Source organism: Crinia signifera, chromosome 6, assembly GCF_055691185.1.
Source record: "Crinia signifera chromosome 6, ASM5569118v1, whole genome shotgun sequence".
NCBI classification, from domain to species: domain Eukaryota; kingdom Metazoa; phylum Chordata; class Amphibia; order Anura; family Myobatrachidae; genus Crinia; species Crinia signifera.
Window position 1 is genome coordinate 162,460,746 of NC_139222.1, and position 26,712 is coordinate 162,487,457.

The 26,712-nt window shown below is 43.0% G+C and overlaps 1 protein-coding gene and 1 pseudogene across 2 annotated transcripts in view; both read left to right on the forward strand.

Moving 5' to 3' along the window:
* The first annotated feature begins 4,053 nt into the window (after positions 1–4,053).
* Positions 4,054–26,712, forward strand: part of SEC14L1 (SEC14 like lipid binding 1) — a 42,121-nt gene continuing 19,462 nt past the window's right edge. The window contains exons 1-3 of one of the 2 annotated variants that reach the window (XM_083147863.1): positions 4,054–4,222; positions 7,850–7,946; positions 12,611–12,705. In XM_083147863.1, coding sequence (XP_083003989.1) covers positions 12,643–12,705 — 63 coding nt within the window. In that variant the 5' untranslated portion in view covers positions 4,054–4,222; positions 7,850–7,946; positions 12,611–12,642. The remainder of the gene's footprint in view (positions 4,223–7,849; positions 7,947–12,610; positions 12,706–26,712) is intronic. The other variant, XM_083147862.1, reaches the window with a different exon arrangement.
* Positions 8,810–8,947, forward strand: LOC146012783 (U2 spliceosomal RNA; annotated as a pseudogene).

Sequence of the window (26,712 nt, forward strand, 5' to 3'; positions counted from 1 at the left end):
ATCCCGGGGCATTTTTTCAATCCCGGGAATCGGGATTGAAAAATGCTCAATCCCGGGATTCGGGATTGAAAAATACTCAATCCCGGGATTGGTGTCCCTAAAAGAAAATTGCCGCTGTACCCCCACATAACTTACTTTTTGGGAGCTGTGGAGGGGGGCAGGCGTTGTGAATGATGTGGGCAGCTGGGAGGCACATCGGGTATGACGCGTGAGGCTGGTATAGGCCAGCCAATGAGTGTCTTCCGGGTGCTGGGGATGCCACGCTGTGACCTATGACGAATCACGCTGCGCAGGCCACACACCGGGTGGGGAACAGCCGGGCAGCGTCTGAGCGGCTGCTCAGACGTTGCCTGGCATTAGACTGCGCATGCGCAGTCTAATTCCGAAATCCTGGGATTGAAATCCTGAACATTTTGGGGCCAAATCCCAGGATCCCGCAATTGGCCACCCTACGCCCGAGTTTAGTGGCAGTGTGAGATATCCGCCGAACTTTGACGTTTTTTAAAAGGGGAATTAACTTACAAGGCAGAATGCATTGTAATTTTATTCCCCTTTTAAAATAACGTCCGCGTTCAGCATATATCTCACAAAGGGGCAGATGTATTAAGCTTTAACAAGAGATAAATACAAGGGTTATAAGGAGAGATAAACGTCCAGCCAATCACCTCCTAACTGCCATGTTACAGGCTGTGTTTGAAAAAAGTCAGTAAGAAGCTGATTGGCTGGATTTTTATCTCTCCTTATCACCCTTGGATTTATCTCTTGTTAAGGCTTAATACATCTGCCCCACTGCCACTAAACTCGGGAGGCATTAAATCTTGCCCACTATGTTTTAAAAATGTCAGGCAGGAGCTGATTGGTTGGTTATTTATCATTCTCCATGTAATCACTGTTGAAGCTTAGTACATCTGGCCCATTGTATGCAACCTTTTGCATACAGTCAGGGCCGGTGCAAGGCACTGGAGCGCCCCAGGCGAGTCGGGGTGGGGGCGCCCCGGGGGGGGGGGGGGGGGTTGTGTACCTGTCCTGCGGCTGTGTATATAAAGCTTGCGGCGGCAGCAGCGGGGGGTCCCTGCAGTCAAGAAATCACGAGCGCTATCCGCCTGGCTACGCAGAAGCGCTTCTGTTGTGAAAACACTGGCCGCACGCTGATTGGCTGAATCTCAGCCAATCAGCGTGCGGCCAGTGTTTCCACAACAGAAGCGCTTCCGCGTAGCCAGGCGGATAGCGCTCGTTATTTCTTGACTGCAGGGACCCCCCGCTGCCGCTAGCTTTATAAACACAGCCGCAGGACAGGTACCCCCGCGGCAGGGGGGGGGCGAAATGCCGCCCTCCAGTGGCCGGCGCCCTAGGCAAATGCCTAGATTTGTCTAGTGGTGGCGCCGGCCCTGCATACAATACTCCCCTTTTAAATATGAGAAAGCAACTATGAGTCACGGTTTCTGCAGCATGTTTCGCGAAGGGCTTTTCACTATAGACCCCATAGTGTGACTGGTCAGGCCGGTGCATGTATTTCGAGGGCAAACCTACAGCAGGTCCATCTGCCAAGACAGATCTCTCTGCAGAGCTCAGCTAACCTCGGGACTTGCTCCATCTCCGCTAGAGATTTGTCGTTTGCGAACCAAGCGGGTCTTTTGAACGGATCCCATAAAAGACTGAGGGAGCCGCCGATCCCAAAAAGGTGATCCGTCGTTCAGTTTCGTTTTTCATTACAATGCATTTGCCTGAGCTCAGCACTGCCACCTGTGGCAGCTGAGATGTACTAATTTAGGAGACTGAGTTCAGTGCTGCGACTGCAAGTAAAAGAAAGAATAACAAGGCTGCTGCTGCTAGGGATGGCCATCGGTGCAGACGCCATCGATGGTTGCCATCGATGGCGATTCTGCACTCAGCCGTCGATCAGTGTTTTACTCGTTTATGTATGTTCTTATTTGTTCAGCTCACTGTTTTAAAAAAAAAAGTAAAAAAAATGGCAATAAATGATTGTAAAACAAATTATGCTTCGTTATTATCAAATGACCCCTTCTTTCAAAGCGAACCGGTGTTTTGCCTAAAAAGATACGTATCTTTTCACTGACTGATCTACTGGATCCCAGCTTTTGCTAGTGACCCGTTTTGGCCATCTCTAATCTCCGCAGTCCGCACACATCCCCCGGCCCCCCGCTGCTCCCGGCTCACGCAAGAGACGTGATCTCATACAGTGACGACGTAACCACCGTTACGCTTGCAAATTGTCCCCGCCCAGGGCTCCAGAATAGGGATGGACATCGGAAGCCAACCATCAAAGTACTTCCACCATTGAAACTTTCGATGCGATGGTAATTAACCATCGCATCAAAAGTATTCGATGGTGAAAACTAGTTATATGACTAGCGCATGCGCAAAAGCCTGTATTGCCATTTGTAAGGTGGTAATTGGGTTTGGTGACAGGGCCCAGGCTCTGAGCAACATATTACTTTATCACTGGACATTGTGTGTATAATATACATATATAATATTCACACAATGCCCAATGATAAAGTAGTATATTCATTTTGTACACATTATTAACACTTTAACAGCAAGTAATCAAAATGTAATAAAAATAGATAAATTGTAAACTAACTCGCTTTAGGTTTCACTATTTTTCCAGATAGGAAAATGTCTATTTATTAAGGCAAGTGTAACTACACACACACACACAAATAAGGGAGATGATGGTACAGTGGTCATCACATCATTAATATGGTGAGTTAAATATTGCAAAGAGCAGGGCCAGCTCTACCGTTAGGCAGCTGCCTAGGGTGCCAGGATCTGAGGGGGCACCACTAATAATGCTACACACTAGGCGATTCTAGCTTCCATCGTCAGCTATATGGTCGCTCAGTGACCATATTGCCGGTGATACCTAGCGACCTTCGCCATGTGTGCGCTCCCACCGCAGCCCAGCGACGGTCGCAGGAACTTGCTAGAATCGCTGGTCACCAGTAAAATACTGATAACCAGCAATTCAGTCGCTGAGCGACCAGGTCACGTAATATAAAAAAATAGTTCACTATATATAAAAACAGTTAAGGTGCCCCTACACTGAGGCGATTTGGTCTGATTTTGGCCAATTGCGACCAATCGCCACGTTAAATCGGACCAAATCGCCTCTCACTGACATGCCGTTGGGTCCCGTGCGCATCGGACCCGACCAGGTGGTCGGACCGGCAGGCCGTCCACCCGTTCCTCCTGGCGGTGAGGCGGGCCGGAAGCAGGGACGCATGCATCCATCACAACGGATCGCATGCGTCCGTGCTTCCAAGAAGGTCCTGGCAGCTTGCAGGCTGTCGGGTGTCCGTACACTGCTGCGAGGCCTCGCAGCAGTATATGGGCACCTTTAGCTTGGTCCATTCCACTGGTACCCCAGGACTGTGTATATTGTTCCTCACTATATTCACAGAAACAGACAATCTCTGACCAACACTTCACTGATGATCATATAGTGGTTGCTGCCTGGTAATACTAATGCAGTATATTAATGAGTGTTGTATGTGACTGACATTCACAGATATCTGTAGCTAGTTGTATTGTGTACTTATTATTATTGTAGCTTGCCTGAGCTGGTATAACATTCAGTGACGTCTCCTCTGAATCCTCCAGAGCTCAGTGTGTCTGTGAAATTTGCTGCTGTTTGAGTGACTGGTGCTGCAGGGTGAGGTTTGTGCTCTGATTGGCTCTCTGAGTCAGTGAGAGCCAATCAGAACTAGCAGTGGGCCCTGTTGCCTAGCAGCTACAGCAACCATAGAGAGGGAGAGGGAGGGAAGCAGAGAGAAAGTCAGACAGCCTCCAACGAACCTAGGAAGTTTCCCTGACACAGACACAGCAGCCAGGGGAGGCATATGTTTTGGGAATTACAAAAAATAAGCCACCATCGGTACACCATCGAATGATTAGCATTCGATGGTGACAAACATCGGAAGGTCACCATTAAATGGCAAAAACACTAACATCGAAAGAAAACCATCGATGTTTCCGAAACATCGACCATCGATGTCCATCCCTACTCCAGAAGGCACGCGACCAGCCATGGAATGCGAGAAGACGCTGTGAGGAGGAGGAGGGGTCTAATCATTGACGTCACGCTCCTACAGTTTGACGCCTGCGCGGTGGAAAGCTGACGGTGGCCGCCGGTGTCTGGTGTCACAGCGGCGGGACGGGAGCCCGACGGACACAGACCCGAGCCCACATATCCATCAAGGTGAGAGGTCCTGTTGTGTTCTTATAGGAGATGAAGTTGTTCTTTGCGGATGAGAGGAGGTCTCTGTGCTGCTGGTGTGTCTAGCGCTGTGAGTGTGTACGGAAGCCACTGTGTGTTATGTAAGCACCCGTTCTCTGGGCGATGGGTTGTCCTGCAGCCCTGTGTGATTGCGTGTGTGTTATATATGTGCTTATTTGTTATATATGTGCGTATTTGTTATATACTGAGTATGTGGTTTGGGTCTGTATATTTGTTCTGTTTAGCTATGTGTATACACTGTTATTGGGAGGGGGGACAGCCTTACACTGGCCTGATGCTGTTGTGGGAGGTGGTACAGCCCATATGCCGTGCTGCTGTGTGACCAGTGCCTGATCCAAGTGCTTGGGCATGGAGTACTGATGCCTGTGTGCAGCAGCGCTGTGCGTGGGGATGATTTGACGCCTTTCAGAGTAAATTACCATTTTCTTGCACCATATCTCCCCTGCAGTTGTCTGTCCTGTTCCACAAGCCAGCATCTCATCAGTATCTGTCACAGCAATGCAATGTCACATCAGCCTTTGTGGGGGAAAAAAGTCTGCATTAAAATATACACACTTTGTAAACCAGTCTTCTATTTATCACTCCTGATTAGTGGGCTGAGAATAAAGAACAGTTAACTGCATGTGGCGTCCTGGCTGGGTACCTCTCATTTATTTGGCTGTTGCTGTGGTTTTTTTGTGTTTGTTGTTTGCTGTCCTTTATACACTTTGGTTTAAAGGGGAAAATAACCCACTTTATAAGGAGGCTTTTTTGTATATGCATTTTGCCTGGCTTTTGTTCCAGTGTGATGTTACCTGCCTTGACCATGCTTCAATCCGTTATTCAAATAGAAAAGTTTTTATTTTTTTGTGGGAGGTGTGAAAGGTACCGTATGTTAATGCAAGTATGTTTTATGCAGAGAATGTGCTATTGGCCAAAATAATAGTTCTGTGGGTTTTTATTTCACATCTGAAAAGCTTAACCTACTGCATATTTTTTTTGTAATTTGCATTTTGTTATTTCACAGAGATGGTTGTGTTAGAAGAGTCTTTCTTGTTCGTTATGTTTTCTTATAAACTGCTTTCTTTACAGGTCACGGTTAACATGGTTGGGGGGAATTCAGTTATTTCTCCCTGCAGCCACCTCCTAGATAGCACCCAACAGAATTCAATTGTTTCTCCTTTCAGGTAGGTATACCTGCAGGGAGACACATTTCAACTCGCTGGTATGCTGAAATATGGAATGACTTCTATTTTGGGGGGGTGTGGCCCAGTTTGTTTGTGTTAAGACATTGTACGCGACTAAACTGGGCCTGTCTGGATTCAATTAAAAACATAATTGAGTACTGACCGTCTGATTTAACATCACATTAGATGGGAGATCAGGCACCATAAACAATTGAATCATCCCCATTAAATCCTACCAGTTTTAGGGATAGCTTTACTAAAGATACTAAAAATTAAGTATGTTGCCGATCCCAACCAACCTGATTCAAGCAATGTGATATTCAGGTTTTGGAACAAGGATGGCTAAATTTCTAAAAAATGGGGAAATTATTGAAGCAGTAAAAGAGTGGAGAAGCTGCTCATGGCAACCAATCCGCTCGAGGTAACATTTATCAAGTGAAGTCTATAAAATTATAAGTAGCAGCTGATTGGTTGCCAATGATTAAACCTAGCTGAAGTGTGTTGTAAACCTGAGGCGATATCGCTGGGAAGATGGTGTGTACACCTGATATGTCTGTAAACAACATATTTTAAATGCCAGGCCAGGCATGTCATTGGGCCTTATTCTGGTTCACTCTGAGGCAAATTCCTTCTCAAATGGGCAAAACCATGTGGGGCAGATATAACATGTGCAGATAGAATTAGATTTGGGTGTTTTTTGTTTTTTTTCAGTGAGATCTATATTGCAGTGTAGAAATAATGTAGTCAGTCTTTTTCCCTGCACAAAAATAAAATAACTCGCCCCAAATCTAATTATCTATGCAAATGTTACACCCCCCCCTGCAGTGCACATGGTTTTGTTCATTTGAGAAGGAATTTGCCTCTGAGAGTGAACCAGAATAATGCCCATTAAGAGGACCTATCAATGGTCAGTTGGTAAGTGTATATGCTTACCTAAAGGAAGATGACTCTGTATTGGCACTAGAGCACTCCCTTATCTACAAACTTACTGCTGTGGAATTTGTATAACAGCAGTTGGCAAACTGTTAAACTTTGGGGATGCCTTTATTGGCCCTTTAACCTTCAAAGGGGAGACCGATTCCCATTGTTTCCCCCTTCTGTGTCCTTACCATGTAATTAATAGTGAATCCACAAAGTTCCATCCCACTGTGTTCTAGTCCTGTAATGTGTACCTCACATTCGTGCCCTACACCAGTGGTGTCAAACTCTTGGCCCTCCAGCTGTTGTGGAACTGCACTTCCCAGCATGCCTTGCCACAAATTTTATATAATGGGTTGCTAAAACTGTGGCAGGTCATGCTGGGATGTGTAGTTCCACAACAGCTGGAGGGCCATGAGTTTGACACCACTGCCCTACACATTGCCTCAGACGGTTCCTTCCGCTCACAGGATGTTTTGTGTGGATCTGTCTATGCAGGGTATATCATACTGCTACAGAAGTGTAAGTTTTCCCATATATGCATTTGGCTCCTTGTATGGCTCCCCTCCGACAGGGCCTTATTCAGATCTGAGCTCAGTACAAATTTGTTTGGAAAATGGGCAAAACCATGTGCACTGCAGGTGGGGCAGATGTAACATGTATAGAGAGAGTTAGATTTGTGAGTTATTTTGTTTCGGTGCAGGGTAAATACTGGCTACATTTTTACACTGCAATTTAGATTTCAGTTTCAGCACACCCACCCAAATGTAACTCTTTCTATACATGTTACATCTGCTCCACCTGCAGTGCACATGGTTTTGCCCATTTGCAAACAAATTTGTACTGAGCTCAGATCTGAATAAGGCCCATAGTGTAACCTTCGTAGTGCACCCAACAAGATTGCCTCATCTGGTACAGTTCTGGATTGGATGAAACCTACATGGACATGTTGGTTTTGTTGTGACCCTACTCTGAGTGTTTAGACGCTGCAGTCAACCCATTTTGTGTAATCTCTTCTAGGGGTAACCAGGGTAATCCTATTCAATGCGCACAAGATGGCTGCCTCATCTAGTATTTTGGTGGAATGCACAACCCGTGGAAGTTATTACTCAAAATGCGTACAATAATACTGCTTTATGGATACTGTGCACTTGAGGTTTTCTTTTTATATGTTTGGCTAGTCTATTGCTGTATTACTTAAATCTTATGTATTATTTGCATTATGTTTGAGGTCTCTAAGAGTTCTTTTGGAGAAGAGTACTATATTAATAAAATTATACTGTAATCAGGGTTACACAGTATAGCAAAGCAGTTGGGAGTCACAAGTAAAGGCTGAATTACTTTGTTGTTCATCACTGGTCTATAATCTAGAAACCTTTCTCCTTATTGAAGGTTACCTGGTATGTGTTATGATATGGCGTGCTTACTATACCATTTGTGTATTAGATGTCTTTTTTTTTTTTTTTAAATCATTAACTAAATGTAATCTGCTTTCTCTCTGCAGATGTGTTACATAAAACCTGCACTTTCAAAAGCACTGTTCCTTGCTTCCATATAACTCGGGAGTCTGTACAGCATTTATTTTATTTGTTTGTTTTAAGGTAAGGTTTATATATAACTTTGTTTCTTTATTATTATTATCATAAGCTGCTTCAATCCCTCTCATATGTTTGTCCACATACTGTTTTGTTACTGCTACATAAGTTGCTGATCCTGCTTCAGTATAAATAGTGGACAGAGTACTTAATTTAACAAACAGAAAAAATGCACCAGTTCATTTTTTTTTTTCCCTTCTGCTTCCCCCAACCCTTCATAGTTCTTAAATTGACCTTAATACATGTGCCTGTTGTGCTTTGATAGTGTTCATTCTAGTACCCTGCACCAGTCACAACCTACGCAGTTCCTCTTTTTTTGCCTGGGTTGTCGCTCTCTGAGTTGTTGTTTCTAGCACACTCTGGTCAGTTTATCAGCACTGTGATACCGACCAGAATGTGCTAGAAGCCATAGAGCAGATAGCAACACCCCAGGTAGGCTAAAGAACTGGCCGGGTTGACTGGTGCAGGTACTAGAATGAAAACTACTTTGAAATGTTTAATACATTATTTTGTACCCTGTACTTGTTCTCTACTATATCCAACTATAAATCACTGTTTTGCTTATTCATTTATGTAATTGGGCGTTGTGGATACCTTGTAGCGACATAGTAAAGCATGATGAAAATAGTGGTATTATTAACGGTGTTGCAAAGCAGTGGCCAAATCACACTTTGTATGGTCATGAGCTTATTACCAAAATATTTTAAAACTACAATGATCCGTTCACCCAGATAGCAGCATATGTAAGGAGTACAACAGGAGCTAGAATCTACATGGGTTCCTGCCATTTAGTTTTTGCAAAAGGACTTGCTACCCACAGGTCCTTCAAAGTGTGTCTGGAATCAGTTATTTTTATGTGTGAAATGGGTATAAGTCTCTCTGCCTTTTGGCTAAGATCAAGTGTAATATCTGTTCTTATCAGTAGGTGCGGACCGGCCCCTGGCAGAAGAATAGAGAGAGGCTGGACTGCGTAACTGCTCCATTGGGCGGAGGGTATGGGACCCCTTATGCTCGGGCAGGGAAAAGTCTGTCTGAGTACCTTCACCCTTGCCAGTTGGTGGGAGGTGATTCCGTAATTTCACTGGTAAAGGAGGGGAGAAACACTGGGCCCAGTAGGTGGCTCTCTGGATGGTGTTTTTAGCCCCTGATGTATGAGACAGTGAAAAGGCCAGTTTAGTATCCATTCCCAAGGAGCAGGGAAATGCTGGGACCGAGCAGATTGCTCCCATTCCTGAGGTTCATAGCCTTCAGCGAAAAGCCCAGCTTAGTACTTAACCTTGGGATGCGAGAAACACTGAGACTGAGTAGATTGCTCTTCCGAGGGGGCCTCAACCCTCAAAGGAGTCAATGGAAAATCCAGTGGAGTATCCATTCCCATGCCAGGGGTTGGAAAACACCCTAGGTAGGGCAGAGAAATACTTGGTCGGATGCTGATTGGCCTGAACCCTGCACTGGTGGACCTTGGGGCACCATGCACTAGTATGGCACCTGCACTGCAAACTCTCCCTTTAGGTTAGTGCTGCACGTCCTCACCCCGGCCTTCTGGCTGGGGTCTCTATATTTATTCTCCCCCTCTCACGTTTGTCACTTCATGTTTTCATTAGTTTGCTACGTCTTTTTATGGGCTGTGTGTACGACCCTTATGGTCTACCCACTACCCACGTACCAAAGCTCTCTCCTTTTGGGGAGAGCTGTGGTCCCCGCCGGTGACCCTGAGCTGCAAGGCGAAGGAAAGCCTGCCGAGGGGCTCTCCAAACTTCGATGCAGAGGACCCACACGCCCTAACCCTTCCGAGGGTTGAGGGAAGAGGGTCTCTCTGAGCTTCGGCGATGAGGACCCAACGATCCCTATTTTCCCCACTTGTGCCTTTTGGCTGAAAGGGGTTAGGGGAGTAACGGGGCCCTTCTCCTTTGGGAGAGGGTTCATATGTACGTGTGTCCCCTCTGCACGATTTACTTCACTGCACTGGGTGTTGGAGCACACCACTCCGGCTCCAGAAAAAAAAAAGGGGGGGGTATAAGTCTACTAACACTATGTTGTGTCTGATATGATGCACAGGTCACCACTTAAGCCAGGCAAGGCCACACTGTGGCCCTCCTGCTGTTGTGAAACTACACAACCCAGCATGCCTTGCCATAGTTTTAGCATTCCCTAATAGCAAAACTGTGGCAAGGCATGATGGGACTTGTAGTTTCACAACAGCTGGAGGGCCATTGTTTGGCTATGCCTGACTTAAGCACTCTAAAATGCCAGTAAGACATCTGAAAAGTTATATGTGCACAGTACGGGTAGTGTCTTGGTTAACATTATTGCCTGAGGTCATGGGTTCGATTCCCACTCACTGTGTGAAGTTCATATAGTCTCGCCCTGCTTGTGTGTGTTTCCTCCAGGAACGTATTTAATCCCACAATCCAAAATAGGTAGGTTAATTGGCTCCTAACCTAAGTAGCCTTTGTGTATGTGTCCGTGTGGTGGGGAACATATATTGTACGATCCACTGGGACAGGGACTGAAGTGAATGGCCAAATAGTCTCTGTAAAGTGCTGCAGAATATGTGAGCACTATACAGTAAATAACTGGTTATAAAATAAGTAAATGTGTTTATATTAGCTTTAACCACGTTAGAAGTAGTTCTTTATATGGTTCAGCACACTGAAAAATACACTGCTGCTGCATTCTTCTCATTTGGCCTTATTGGTGCTCTCTTGGTTTCCAAGATGTACAATACTGTATCTGGGGAATCTGGGGAATGTGGAGTATTGATGCTCCTTCATACTGAGGAATAACATTGTCCAGTCACTTGTTTCATACTGTTCTGGTGCATCTAGTTCATTATCTGTACAGTTTCATTCACACCTATTTGCTGTTACTGCTTTGTGGTTTTTTTTCTTCTTCATGTTTACATACATGCTTACGTTGCTCTAAAAAGACCAGTTAGCCAGTGTAGTGTTTCAACTAATACATTGTAAAAATTTTAATGTTAAAACTATAAATGCTCAATTTCTCATGCATCCATGCTCCCTGTTAATATAATAGATTAGTTTAGTAAAAGTACAACACCTATATTGAGGGCACATTTCTATCCATTTTCCCAGCTAAGTACAGTAAAGGAGGAAGGAATCTCTGTCGTCTATTTGTTTTTTTTTTTGGGGGGGGGGGTTTTGTCATTCTTGTTGTATTACTGTTTTGTTCCCCACAGTCAGTTTTGTCCCCACAGTCAGTTTATCTAGAACTTATGTTACATACATCTAAAGAAAAATAAGACTGTGGGGGAAATGTAATAGAATGAGAGAACCGGAAAGGGAAAGATTTGGTGAGAAATCTCTTTTTTTTTTTTTTTTTTTTTTTTTTTTTTTAAAGCGGCAATCGTTTACACCAGTGTTTTTCAACCACTGTGCCGTGGCACACTAGTGTGCCTTGAGCTGTTCTCAAGTGTGCCTCCAGATCTAGAGATCCCCAAACTAGTTTACATTCACCACCAGTTCAAGTGTTATTTACTGGTCTCTTCTTTTCATTTAAAGGGCCAATGTATTTTATTTGTTTTACCTGTGGGGACCAGTGTGATTGTTTTTTATATGGGGGGGCAATAGGTTTGGTTTTTTTCCTGTGGGGGCCAATGTGTTTTGCCCTGTGGGGATCTCATGGTGTGCCTTGGCAATTTTCAAATCTTATTTAGTGTGCCGCAAGGTAAAAAGGTTGAAAATCACTGGTTTACACTGTACAATCACACTGGTTTTGCAGTGTAAATGATTGCCGTTTAAAAATTTATTTTTGAACACACCCCACCCAAACTAACTGCACATGTTACTGTACATCTGCCTCATCTGTAGTGCAGCATGGTTTTGTCCATCTGCAAAAATTGCAGCTTTGGTCTGAATTATGCCTCCTGTCCCATGAACACATACAAATGCTTTCATTTGTACCATTAGCAGCTTTGAGAAATTTGAGCCTGCCTGTAAAATAAAGATTGCGTCTTTCCTTTCCGCCTCCAAGCAGTACTGTAACCCCTATTTATTTTCGGTATACTTTTACCTAGAATAAATAAGGTGTACCAACAGACACTTAGTTTTTCCTTTTCTTTTGAATGAGCGAAAGAACGGTTTATAATTTTACATGCAGTTGGTGCCACTCCAAGAAACAGTTGCAATTGTTTTCCTCTTAAGGGTTCTGACTTGTTCAGTCTAGATCTAGCTAATCCTGACCTTTACAAAGAAGGCTATAGCTGGGACTGTACTGCTCATGAAAGGATTTTGGATAGTAATGCGATTTGCTTGAAGTATAAAAACAAACATGCATTCCCTTTTATTACCTGATGTAGAGCCAGTAGCCAAGTGTATGATGAGTGCTGAGGACTCCTGCATGCTTCACATAATTTACATGATGAAAACACTCAAATAGAAGCTGATGGAGGGTTCTGTAGTATCTCAGTGTCATGTCACTGGTCTTCCCTTTATGTGAGTGCAGGAGGCAGGCAGCATAGGATGAAATGGGGCAGCTGTTATTAGAATGCCAGCAGAATAAAGTGCAGAATACTTTCATTAGATTAGAGTACATAGTGCATTGGGCACCCGCTATACGTTTGTATGATATGTCTGTATTATAAAATTGTCCCATAATAATCCCCTTCTATTCATCAAAGCTTTTTATCTCCATCCCTCCCCCCTCTGCAGGTTTCTAAAGTGTGCACGAAGATACCGTCACCATGGTGCAGAAGTACCAATCGCCTGTCCGGGTATATAAACACGGCTTTGAATTAATTATGGCTGTAAGTAATCAAACCTCTATGCATAAGACCTGATACCTGTACTATGTATTACACCTGTTCTAGCGTCATACTTTTGCACTCTGTTAAGATAGTGTGTGTACTGTATGTAGTAATCAGGTTGTACAGTATTGTGGGGTAGATTTATTAATCTGAGTGAAGTGTAAAGGCCCATACACACTAGACGATAGCAGGCAAACGACGATAAACGATTCCATTATATTCACCTCCCTGTACGACCATGAAGGATGTCGTTCTGGAGGTGAATCGTTATACATAGTCTACTGTGTAGGCCTTCAACGACGGGCGACAACCGATGGTGCGCATATTTGGCTATGGTCGTTACCATCGTGCAGGGCGAACGTTCTTCTGAATATTTATGATCTTTCAAGGGAGAAAGTGAATGATGGTCGTTAACAATGTTTCGTAAGTGACACATCATTGTGTGTGTATGGGCCTTTAAAGTGTCTGGTTTTTATCACCGGCCAATCGGCCTGTAATTTTTCGCAGGTAGGAGCTGATTGATAAAAACCAGACACTTTATCACTTCACTGAGCTTAATAAATCTGCCCCTGTATTCCTAATGCCATTTTATTCTGCGCGTATTTAGGGGATGCCTGGCTTTCCTGCGCTCCTCTTTGGTGGTTTCTGTATCCACTGCAACAGGGTTATTTCTGTCACTGCTCAAAATAATACAGGCCTTTAGGGTCTGGTTAAAATCTGCCTGCTTTGATGTCATGTAAATCCAGTGCACAGCCAGTAAAGTAGATTTGTAAAGCTCTTCAGCTGTCTTTCAGGCTGCAAGGCTTTTTCCTGTAATAATTTGCCATGAAAATCCCTTGCAGCTTTGCTAATGTGATTTTCATATATGCTGAACCTTTAGGTGTCAGAGAGATGTGCCGCCTGTGTGATGGGAAGAGAAATAGATGTTGAATATGTTTGCGTACACAATGTCTTTTTATTTTTCTATTGCTTCAGGGCATTTCGCTTCCTTTGTATTTTCAAGTTGCCTTTTCCTATCACAAGCAATTGTAACTAATAAGTTTGATCTTTACATGAAGCAATCGCATAAATTCATTATGGTACAATTACCCTTAACATACAAGATGAACCAATCCAGAATGCCTCCTATTGACCCTTTTTGTCCTGCATTTGCATTTGTTTCCCATTAAATACTGATACTTTGTACTGTAGGTTGTGTAATGCTGCTTTTACACCGCAAATGCAGGGTCGAATCAGGACCTGGTGCGTCCCTGCATTTGCGGTCTGTTCAGATCGCATCAGCGAACCGGCAATATTGCTGGTTCGCTGACGTCATGGGGGGCGGGGGAGGAGGCAGCGCTTAGAGCTGGCATGGCTCCAAGTGCTGCCTCCTCCATAGTGTGAATGGGAAACGGACGCTTGACCCGATTGAACCCGTTCACACTGCACGGCAACGAACCGGTAAGAACCCTTCTTTTTACCCAGTTCGTATTACCATGTTAGCTGTAACCGGTAAGCCCTTTCACATCACACCTAACTTCTTACCAAATCTCACTTTCTGAATCTCTCATCTAAATTTCCACCATAGAGATGGTTTGTGTTATGGGTGTGTTGCTGAAATAGTTGCTCATATTGAAGGCCATATTCAGATGAGTACTCTTCACTTGCCATAGGACTGGTGAAAATCCTATGGACTGGTAGTTTATTGTGAAAAATGTACTTTCTGAAAATAGGCGAGTCAATCCTTGCACATTCAGGACGCACAAATACACACCAGAAATGGCTTGTAGTGGCACTTACATAAAGTTGCAGATGTGCATCTAGTAAGACACGGACTCTGATTGGCCTGTTTCATGCAGTTAAGTTATATATAAATATTAGAGGCCTGTCCATTAGAAAAAGTTGAAATTGAGATATGTGTGGAAAAGTTGTGACTTGACCTGAATAAGTTACGTGCAAAAGCGTTTTGCTGTAAGTCAATATCTTTCGTTCCGGCAAGACACCTAAAGTTTTGCTTTTTAGACAAAAAATAAAGAAAAGTACTGTATGACGAAGCTCCAATCTAGTTAGAGTGGTTCATTAAAATTCAATGTCCCGCCTGCTCATCGGCGACGGTGGCGTGTCCGCGTAAATGGCCGTGGATTGTCGATCTACGGCCGGGATCTCAACAGAACGGGACGACAGTCGGGCTCGTTCTGCCGTGATCCCTCTTCATTGCTGTCAGTAAAGACATCATTGAATAAGGCCCCGCAGCTATTTCCCCGTCAGCAATAGCAGCGGAGGATTGCAAACCCCCCTTCATTGTGACTGATTTTTAGGGATATTAATGAAAACAAGAGAATATAATGCACACACTAGCACAAATTTGTGACACCTGCTGCATTTGTGATCTTGCTCAAAAGTGTAAGCTATTCCATAGAGTAGTGAGCACTTTTGGGTGAGCAGCAGTGCGATACAAGCTACCATTGCACGTATGGCTGCCTGGCTGTGCCAGCATTTCTGCATTTACGTCTCTCGGGTGACTAACTGATCTAGGTAATAAGTGACCCGTTTTAATGCTCGATTGTGCTAAACACGAACATAATCAGCGCATTATCCACCTTCAATTGAATATCAGCGTGCGATCTGATCTCCTGGTACTTTAGATGCCAAGGTATTGTTGCAAAAAAAAAAACTGTATTTACCACCGCGACTTAGCTAAAAATAGCGCGGTGTGTATGGGGTGCATACTGATCAGATTATCGTTCCGGAACATTTATTAATATCACATAGGTGTCTTCCAAATTCTTGGTTGTACAGTTTTCATTAAACAATTCCAGAATGCTTTTTTTTTATTTATTTTTATTAAATCTGGAATATTTGCAGTCTTTCACATTGATCATCATCATTTTTTTTTTACAATCAGAATATGTGTTTAGTTTGTTCAGGAAATGGAATGTGGGAGGCTGGGTTGATTTCTTGTGCTTGTCAGCTGGTATGCAAGCACTCCCAAGAACAGTGTGTTCTGAAACCGGCTACATCTGTGCTTCCTTTGAGCCAGTACACACGCAGCTTATAGTGACCTAGCTCACATGATTGCTAATATTGGAGAGGATATTTGGCATGGCCAACCATGTAAAAGCAACATTAAAAATGTATTTTTGTTTCTCCATGTTCTCCTTTTAATTATTGTTGCTTGTTACTTAACTGATAAGGGCCGCCTTTTTATAATGAGGTCAATAAGCTTACTCCTAGCTGTTGAACAAAATAAATTGAACAGAAAGAATATTTGGTGGTGGATGTGGTTACGTTTTTCAGAATATTTATATGTACTATAGTCTACCTATCGTTTCTTCTTGAGGCATGCAAGTTCCTTCATTCCATCGCTGCTGGTGTCAAACTCGAGGCCCTCCAGCTGTTGTGGAACTAGAGGTCCCAGCATGCCCTGCCACAGTTTTAGCAATCCATTATATAATTATAGAAATCTGTGGCAGGGTATGCTGGGACGTGTAGTTACACAACAGCTGGAGGGCCATGAGTTTGACACCAATGGTGTACAGCATGCACCTAGAAGTAAGAAGTCTTCTATACCTACCAATGTAATGTAAATGTGTGATCTCAAGCTTTGTTTTTATTATAATAAAATAGGTTGAATACACTTGTTCGTGAATATGACTGCAAGCTTGCACAGTACAATAACCAATCATTCTTTTAAACTATCGTAGACCAAGCAAAAAAAAAAGATAATATTTTCTTTATTTTTTTGGTGGAGGAACACTTTTATAAATTATATTATCAATCTAAAACTTTGATATTACAATTTATAAAACTGTTCCTCCACAAAAGAAATCCCCTTTTTTGTACTGTGGATTGCACTTGGCAAATAACTGTATATATTTTTAGTACCTTATTTGATTTCAGAGGTCACCGCCAGCGCATTGAGATTTTAAGTCACTTAAGAGCATATACAAATTCTGATTACTGGGTTGAGATGCTACTTTCATTAAATTTTTCTTCTGTGCAGCATACACTTCTGTCTTCTTTGACTTATATCAGTAAATGCCCCATTTTATACATACATATTTTTTTTTTCCAACTAACAAAGTTTTAGGGTGGGTCTAGTCGATGGGAAAGCTACAGAAGGGGAATATTTTGGCTTCCTGAATTGGGCCTCCTCTGAGAGAGCTCTATTGTGAGCTAGCAGTGCTGCGTTGTATGGGAAATGAGCTGCCTATTTAACCCCCTCAGTGCAAAGGGTTGCAGCAGAGATTACACGTTTCCATTTTATATTTTGTCCTTTTTTTTTTTTTTTAAGATTGTTTTAGTTTCACAAAGTTAGTATCGGTGATAACATAGGTGACCACTGTTGTATAAAGTCCTTTTAAATATAAAAAAAAAAATGTTCCAGAGCCTTTAATTTGCACAATCTGAATAAACCATTTGGTTTTACTGAATTGACTGCATTCCTGGTGCTTCTTTGTTTAATATCCTAATTGAAGTCCTCTGTACCTATATTTTTGTGGGCTCAACCAATCTACTGCAAAGTGTGAATTGATGAGGAACTTTGAGTTACATGTAATTTGTCAGGTGCAAGTGTAGGCCAGGCTTAAATGAAAGTGAAGTGGTCTCAAAGTCTGTCTAAAGGCCCATACACACTGGGCGACTTTGAGGTGAAAGTCGCTTTAAAACAGCAGGTTTGAGCAGCTTACAGCTCAAAGCCGCCCAGTGTGTATGGCCCGGCGGTGATCGCTGCTGCGCACTCCTGCATCATTGCCGTAAAAGCCGTTCATCTGCTGGTATTACCAGCAGATGGACTGCTTTGCATAGTTCCTTACTATGCGAAGCTGTCCTACCCAACCGTCTGCTCTGGCCAGGGGAAAAGGCCGCTCAGTGTGTATGCACTGAGCGGCTTTTCCCCCAGCGATGAAGGCAATCATCGCTGTCCAAACACGCTGGACATAGTCGCCCAGTGTGTATGGACCTTTAAGTTTTAATTCGCACAAACAAATGATGAGCTTCCCCAGTCAGATGCCTTATAACATAAAGATGTGTGCTAACCATTTGTGCTATTGTTCAGCTTCTGCTCTCTTTTGGGATTTGGAGAGGAGGCAGTTTCTGTCTTTTCAGCAGCGGCGGGGCTACAGTGCAGTAACAGACCATGGAACAGGACACCTGCCGCTACTCTGGCCTACCCAGGAATTCTAAATGCGAGGTCATGCTCCGGCTCACAGGAGTGTGGAAACTCGGTCGACACATGTCTATGCACCTCATTCAAAAGTATGCGGTCCAGACCACCGCTGTCACTGTTGGGGGCGTGCCCCAACTACAGAGGTGCTGGGCTTCCTTCCTTCCCCCAAGCTCTTCCTAGTTCCTTTGCTTTCACGCATGCTGGTCAACTGTTTTAGTAGGGTGCTGGTAAACCGGCAGGGCACGATTTGTCCTTTAAAAATTGGGCAGGGCGCTGCGCCCTGCTAAAACAGCCTAGCGTGAACACTAGCATTACAGCTTATGCTGAATAGATACCATTTGCCAGTGACATTACTGTCTATTTTCATATACATTGCACAACTATTCATGTTTGCTTTATCGGTTCTTTCTAAAACCTACCTTATTTCTGTGCCTCTTCTATAGGTTAGGTGAGATCTCCCAGGGCAGTGGGCGTTGGTCAATTCTTTTGGTATTGCTAGCTCGGTAGAGCCATGAGGTTAAGCATTCTCCTTTGCCACATGTGGAGGGCTTTGATATTCTTTGGATAGACTTTAGAATTTGACGGCAGATAAGAACCACTTTGCCCATCTAGTCTGCCCCTTTTTTAAACCTGTTACCTCAAACCATATTTGATCCTTATTTTTTTGTAAGTTTATCAATATGCCTATCCCAAGCATGTTTAAATTGTACTACTGTATTTGCCTCTACCACCTCTGATGGTAGGCTATTCCACTTATCTACTACTCTTTCTGTGAAGTAATTCTTCTCACATTTCCCCTGATTCTTCCTCCCTCTAGTTTCAGTGCATGTCCTCGTGTTCTGCTGCTCCTCTTCCTGTGAAGAATGTCTCCCACCTGTACCTTGTTAAAACCCTTGATATATTTGAAAGTTTCTATCATGTCCCCCCTTTCCCTTCTCTGCTCTAAACTATACATATTAAGATCTTTTAGTCTTTCCTGGTACGTTTTGTGATGTAGGCCATGCACCATTTTAGTTGCTCTTCTTTGTACAGTCTCTAATGTATTTATATCCTTCCGGAGATATGGCCTCCAGAACTGAACACAGTGCTCTAGATGAGGTCGTACCAATGACCTATACAGTGGCATTATTACTTCTTTATTTCTACTGCTGATACCACTCCCTATGCAACCAAGCATCTGACTTGCCTCCTTCATTGCTTTGTTACATTGCCTACCTGCCTTTAAGTCCCCTGAAATAGTGACACCTAGATCCCTCTCTTCTCTACCTCAGTAGTTTCCATTATAGTGCCATTTATACTATATTTAGTCTTTGGATTTTGAGACCCAAGTGCATGATTTTAATTTTTTGGCATTAAACTGTAGTTGCCATGCTCTTGACCATTCCTCTAATCTACCTAGATCATCAATCGTTTGTTTTACCCCTCCTGGTGTGTCTACCCTGTTGCATACCATTTGTGTCATCTGCAAAAAGGCACATTTTACCCTCCATTCCATTTCCAATATCACCAATAAAGATATTAAAAAGCACTGGTCCAAGTACAGATCCCTGGGGTACCTCACTTGTAACCTTTCCCTCCTTTGACTGTACTCCGTTCACTACAACTCTCTGTTTTCTGTCCTGCAACCATGCTCTTATCCATTCAACTATCTTAGAATCCAATCCCAAGCTTTTAAGTTTATTTAACAGTCTGCGATGTGGGACAGTGTCAAAAGGGATTACTCCAGTAGCTAGTGACTGGTTGAATAATTCTGTTATTGGTTTTAACAGCTCCTCTTTTAAGCTCTTTTAGTATCCTTGGATGTATCCCATCTGGCCCCATTGATTTATCCACTTTCAGTTTTGAGAGCTCTGTGAGGACTTTCTCCTCTGTAAATGTACTTGTTTCTCATTCAGTTTTCTGACTATACTTGCAACTTAACTGTGGTCCCTTCCCCTCTCTTTCAGCAGTGAACACTGAGCAGAAATAATTAATATGATCTTCTATTTCATTGTCCCCCTCAGGAAGACTTCCACTTTCTGTCTTTAGTCTTATTATTCCACTTTTTTTATTTTCTCCTTTCACTTATATACCTAAGTGAAAGACAGACTTACCACCCCAACCATGACTGTAGAAGTCCTCAAGGTCTGCAATGCTGTTAGTCCATTTTATTTCATCTGAATGCACAAGGCTAGAAGAACCAGGATATTGGCAAGTGACTTCATATCTCATTGGTCCATTAGCATTTGCTCCATTTTAATTAATCTCTTTCTAGATAGTTTCCTATATCCCGCTCCATTATATATTACTCTTGTTCTCTATTATAAATATTTGTGCATTATTATAGACATTTGTTTAGAAAGGAGGACATTTCAGTTACTTCCTGTGTGCAAATAACGTTGTGTAACACATAAATGTCTTTTTCAATCCACAGAATGTAAACCTACCATATTGTCCCATAGTTTCCTGCATGCACTACTAATAAAGAGTTTCCCTTTTCTGTGCCACAAAGAAACCTGAATTGTTTTCTTTATCAGATACTACTAAAGTTAAATGTCATAGACACTGATCATTCCTAAAGCTTTGTTGATAGTAGACCAATAATTCATAAAGAATGCGGTCACTATCCCGGCGGTCAAAATCCCGACCACCGCAATGCCGGAACTTTGTCCCTCTATGGGAGTCCACGACACCCACAGAGGGAGAATAAAATAGTGTGCCGAGCGTAGCGAGCCCGCAGCGGTGGGGTGATCCACGGCCCGACCGCCAGGATATCATACCACTCCCCTTCATAAAACTCATTTAAATTAAGGTTCTGCTTCTGTCTCAGAGATGCAAAATAGTAAATGTTCACACTCTCTTATATACAAGCCTTTGACTAACTTCTGATGGTATGCAGCAATAGCTTACCATCTGTGACACCTAATGAGTACCGGTAAGTGTACTACAGTATGCCACCCATTAATGGTGCAATACTGCCAGTGTCACTTAGATGGGCATGATGATATTGCCCATATATAAATGATCCAGTAGTGCTGCAGTATGGAAGTGAATAACTAAGTTGTGTCAAAACAAACCTTTCTGCCTATACTAGTTTGCAAAGTGGGTGTAAATGGAGTACCGGATTATAAATATTAATCTTTTTTTTTTTTTTTTTTATTTCACAGGTAAGTCTTGAGTAAAGTAATGTTATTTTGCTTGTGTTACAACCTTTTTATATACAAACAAATTCAACAAACTTTTTTTTTTTTCACTGTACAAAAGAAAGTAATGCTTTGCAAACACTGGAGCGATTTCTGCCCAATTATGCAGATTCCAGCCAATATGTCATTCTGATTCCTTCAGATCAGGCAGTGTTAGCATACAGTATCGTCCAGATGGCTGCGTTTCACGTGGCCCGTTGAACCATATCGCAGGCGACACTGCAATGTAATGAATGACAGACCGAGAGGTCACTCTGCCCTTCATTATATGGATCGTATTTGTATGCACTGTACAACATGTTGGCCTCCATATTGTCCAGGTACACATCGCCTCAGTGTGTACTCGGCTGAAAGCAGAACGTGTGGTTAGAGTGAAACACTGTAAGGTGTCATTTTCTTTTTAACACACTTTTTAAAACGCCTATCGATTCAAATGCTTTTTCTCTGCCAAATTCAGTGCGGAATATCACCTTTTACTTTCAGTCCTTGTCAAATGTGTGAGGTCTTAATAGGGATTGTGGAGTGGTTACGAAGTGTGATTCAATAATTGGGAGATTGGAAATAATGTAAAAGTTTTGCTTATCTTTATTTTGAAGGCTGATATTATAACTTCTATTTTTTTGAAGAGCCTTATAGTGTGTACACACAGTAAGATTTGGCTTCCGATGTTCCCGATATATAGATATATTGAATGCAAATCGCACTCTTTTTTTTACTCACTTTGCGAGCCCGATGCGCGCTCATGTGTGAGTGCAAATCGGCAGCCAGATAGAGAGGGCAGATCTGCACTATATGTAATGTAAATTGTGTCCCTCTAGCATGCCGTGAGATGCGAGTCCCGATGCAATCTGATCGCATCAGGACTCGCATATCCTGCAGTGTGTACACACCTTTAGGCTGGTTACACATTTCAATGATGTGGATCACGGCAAACCAATGTAATGATATATTGGTTTCCTCTACACACAGTACAATATGATCTAGCGTGCAGTATATCATTCATTGGTTGCATTCGGCTGCCGGATCGTCTCATCTGATGTGTAGAGCAAACAGGCAGCAGCGTGCAATTATGGCTAAACATCAGATTAGATGACAAATTATGTTGGTACTTGTGAGTTATCCGGGCGTCCGATTTTTTGATTGTATGCCTTAAGTTAAGGCATACAATCAGATGCGATGCGATATCGCATCGCATGCGACCATCGGATGCGATGACCCGATTTTTCCATAGGAATCAATGTTAAAATGATTCCTATGGAAAAAGGGGTCCTTTTCATACCCCTACTATCCAAGTGGGCATGGAGTTGGATATAAACCTGTGGCGAGCGTAGCGAGCCACCGAGCCCGAAGCGTGGCGAGCGTAGCGTGGCGAGCGGACGGTATTCCGTGTCCCCTCGCGGGGCTCGCTACGCTCGCCACGCTTCGGGCTCGGTGGCTCGCTACGCTCGCCACAGGTTTATATCCAACTTCATGCCCACTTGGATAGTAGGGGTATGAAAAGGACCCTTTTTCCCATTGAATTCCATGTTAAAATGGACTCAGTCCATTTTAACATTGATTCCTATGGAAAAATCGGGTCATCGCATCGCATCCGATGGTCGCATGCGATGCGATGTCCCGATCCGACCCGATTTCAAAATCGGACGCCCGGATAACTCACAAGTACCATTATGTTTGTACCCAAACTTTAGTTGTTCCTAATGAAAATGATTTTGGCTAGTTATGACTGTTGTGCGTAGGACATAATTAGTTGCATGTTGTCAGTAAATACATGTGTTTATACAATAAAACAGAAGAGAAATATGGCCATGTTTTGCCCATATTGTCCATGGTATTAGCTGTGCGGCAATATTAATGCCATATGTGTGTACAAAACAGTAAGAAAGACTTCTATCAGCACTTACAAGAATATACTACTAATTTTTTTAAAGCGATAAAAGGCCTTGTTGGGTGTGGCTAACAAGCCAGCGCTTACATTTTTAATTTTTAAATAAAAATATTTATTTATTACCAGTTTTATATATAGAGTGCGCGCACACATTCTGCAGCGCTTTATACAGAATATTTGAGCATTCACATCCATCCCTGCCCCAGTGGAGCTTACATTCTATATTCCCTACCACATATACATGCACACCGACATTATAGGGTTAATTTATTAGGCGCCAATTAACCTACCAGTATATTTTTGGATTGTGGGGGAACCCAGAGAAAACCCACGCAAGCACAGTTGAGGCCATGGTGTGACCAAACCCCTCTGTTTTACTTGCTACATAATCCGTTTCTAAAATAAAACTTTGAAATATGGCTTTTATAGGGACTAGTAAATATACAGTAAAACCCTGAAATATTTGCAATTTATACTCCTCTTTGATTTTCTGCAATGAAATAAGAGCAGTCTGCTGTTTTTCATTCTGATTTTCACTTCACCCAGGCCCCCTGCTTGATTTCTCAGTGTCCCATGCGAGCACAGCTGTGTTCCCCCACTGTGACCCAATTCAGTCAAGGAGAATAAGTGCCTCGAGTGACGTACAAGCCAACTGAGCATAGTACGAAGTGCATGAGTAATGGACCTCTTCAAATAACTGCTTCTATATACTCTATATCAGCTATTGTATGCTGGACATGATGCTAGAGGTGCCAGCAGCATCATCATTGCACAGCACAATGGTAATGGTAGAACTGTAGGAGTGCCTGATTTGGGTTAAGTAAATCTCTCCAAAAACTATAATCATAACTTTTTTTACATATATGATTATCATAAGTACCATTCAAAATGAACATATAAATTGCACTAGAGGTGCAATGCTTTTAGTAATGTTCTTTAATATAGTGTATATTATTGCATTCCAACATCCCAGCAATGTACTGTTTGGCAACAATGTACTGTTTGCCTGAAAGTACAGTAGAGTGCACAGCATGGTTGGTGTAATGGCTAGCATTGCTGCCTCACAGCACTGAGGTCATAGCCCTAACTGTGTAAAGTTTATGTTTTCATGTCTTGCTTGGGTGGATTCCTCCCATAATCCAAAAATATATTGGTATGTTTTGCTTTATTTCTGACAAAAAAAAATGAACCTTTGTGCGTACATGTTGTAGGAAATTTATACCGCTTTCAGACCGCACTGTGAACACGGGTTATTGCCGTGTTCGCGGGGCTTAAACACTGGTGAAGGTGCGGTATGAAAGCACCACACTCATAAAACCCGTGTTGAGCAACACAGCTTTTCAACCCTTGTCTTTACCAGGGTTGGGCACGGCTCTAACACGTGTTTCTGTGCGGTCAGAAAGGCCCCGACCCGTGTCATCCGACACTGCTGTTTATGAAATGCCGCTATTGGTGGATTCCTGTGAGGTCAGCAGTCTGACCCCAGAAAACAACAAGCCGCACGCTGGAGCTGCGGACCACGGGACACAGGCACCATCCAGCCTGCGCTCCACACTTCTTCAGCCTGCAATCCACACTTGTCCAGTGTGTATTCCACACTTTTACAGCCTGCTCTCCAGCAATGTGTCCTCTCTGGACATATGAGGAGGTGAGGGAATTGCTCAACATTAGGGGTGCTGCTGCTGCTTCAATGCTGTGAACAATCTCCACCCCTCACTTTTGATTCCTATGTGACATCATTATTGTGAGCCATTTTTAATGACACACATAGGTTTTCCAGCCCGGACACGGTTTAAGTGTGTAAGCACACATCCTAGGAATACCCGGGTTGAAGTGCAATGTGAAAGGGGTAATTTAAGAGTCTGACACGGCTCTCCGCAAGGACAAACCCGTGTTCAAAATGCAGGGTTGGACACGGGTTTGCGGTCTGAAAGTAGTATTAGATGGTAACTTCACTGTGGCAGGGACTGATGTGAATGGCCAAATATTTTCTGTAACGCACTGCCAAAAAAAAGTCCTGCTTTTGCTGACAGAAAAAACTTAAACCTCACTGGATTCCTGCTCTACATTTCAAAGCCATTTTATATTTATTACATTTGTTTGGGGTTTTTTATTGTTAGGTTTTTTTTGTATCTCTCTCTTACACAAAACTGTGTAGCTGAGGTTTTTAAATTGGTGAAAACATTTTTCTTCTATGTTCAAATGATTCTGGAAGTGATCAAATATCTGTTTTACCACTCCCTGCATTTGTGGTCACCAAGTCATAAAGCTTCTAATTAATGCCTTGTTTGTCTATTGCAAACAAAATGAATCACTGTGCTAAATAGACTACTGCTTTTATTTAACCAATGCAGGCGTGCATTAACCACCAGAAGAAAAACATTCTTGACCTAGTGTGTTTACTATATTTTCCTGAAATACAACACAAATGGTGTGTACACACGGGGGCGATATGCCGTACTAAGAGTCCCCATGCGATCAGATCGCACGGCATGCATGGGAGGGGCACAATTTAGATTATATAGTGCAGATCTGCACTATATAGTCTTGGCTGCCGATTTGCGCTCACACGGGAGCGTGCATCGGGCTCGCAAGCCCTAAAAAAGCATGCGATATGGCTTCCGATGTTCACTATATCGGCAACATCGGAAGCCATATCTTACCGGAGCGATCTTGGGAAGTTTTCTTAGCGATTTTGACTAGATCTAAAATTACCCAAAATAGTGGTGGAGGGGGGCATAGTCATAAGGATGCACTGTGCTATTGCCCTTCGATCTGACTAGATTTATACCGCATGCAGTAAAATCTAGTCAGATCGCCAGTGTTCTCGCCAGATCACTCGGCACACATCATGTTGCTACGTGTGTAGGTATCATTAGCCAGTGAAATAAAAGACTACTTTATTATCGTTGTTTTATATAGTGTTAACAAAATAGGTAGGACATATTGAATCCGTCCCATGCAACTGGGTATAACTTCAAAAATAAACTGTATCTATGTCAACCCCGAAAGGTTGAAATGCACAAGTCGGCACATGACAAAAAATATTGACACATTGAAAAGTTCAACATGGAACTGGTCACATTAAAAGGTTTTCCTGAGTGTTTTTTTTTTTTTTTTGGTACTTATGTAGTATCTGGGCTGCCGATTTTTTGATTGTATGCCTTAAGTTAAGGCATACAATCAGATGCGATGCGATATCGCATCGCATGCGACCATCGGATGCGATGACCCGATTTTTCCATAGGAATCAATGTTAAAATGGACTGAGTCCATTTTAACATGGAATTCAATGGGAAAAAGGGGTCCTTTTCATACCCCTACTATCCAAGTGGGCATGGAGTTGGATATAAACCTGTGGCGAGCGCAGCGAGCCACCGAGCCCGAAGCGTGGCGAGCGAAGCGAGCCCCGCGAGGGGACGGTATTCTGTGTCCCCTCGCGGGGCTCGCCACGCTTCGGGCTCGGTGGCTCGCTACGCTCGCCACAGGTTTATATCCAACTCCATGCCCACTTGGATAGTAGGGGTATGAAAAGGACCCCTTTTTCCCATTGAATTCCATGTTAAAATGGACTCAGTCCATTTTAACATTGATTCCTATGGAAAAATCGGGTCATCGCATCGCATCGCATCCGATGGTCGCATGCGATGCGATGTACCCGATTTAGAAATCGGCAGCCCAGATACTACATAAGTACCTTTTTTTTTATGTGCGTGTGTGAAATTGCAGGTTTCAATACCTCAGTCAGTACACTGCATTGCTTCAGGAAACATTTTTTGCTCTGCTACTGC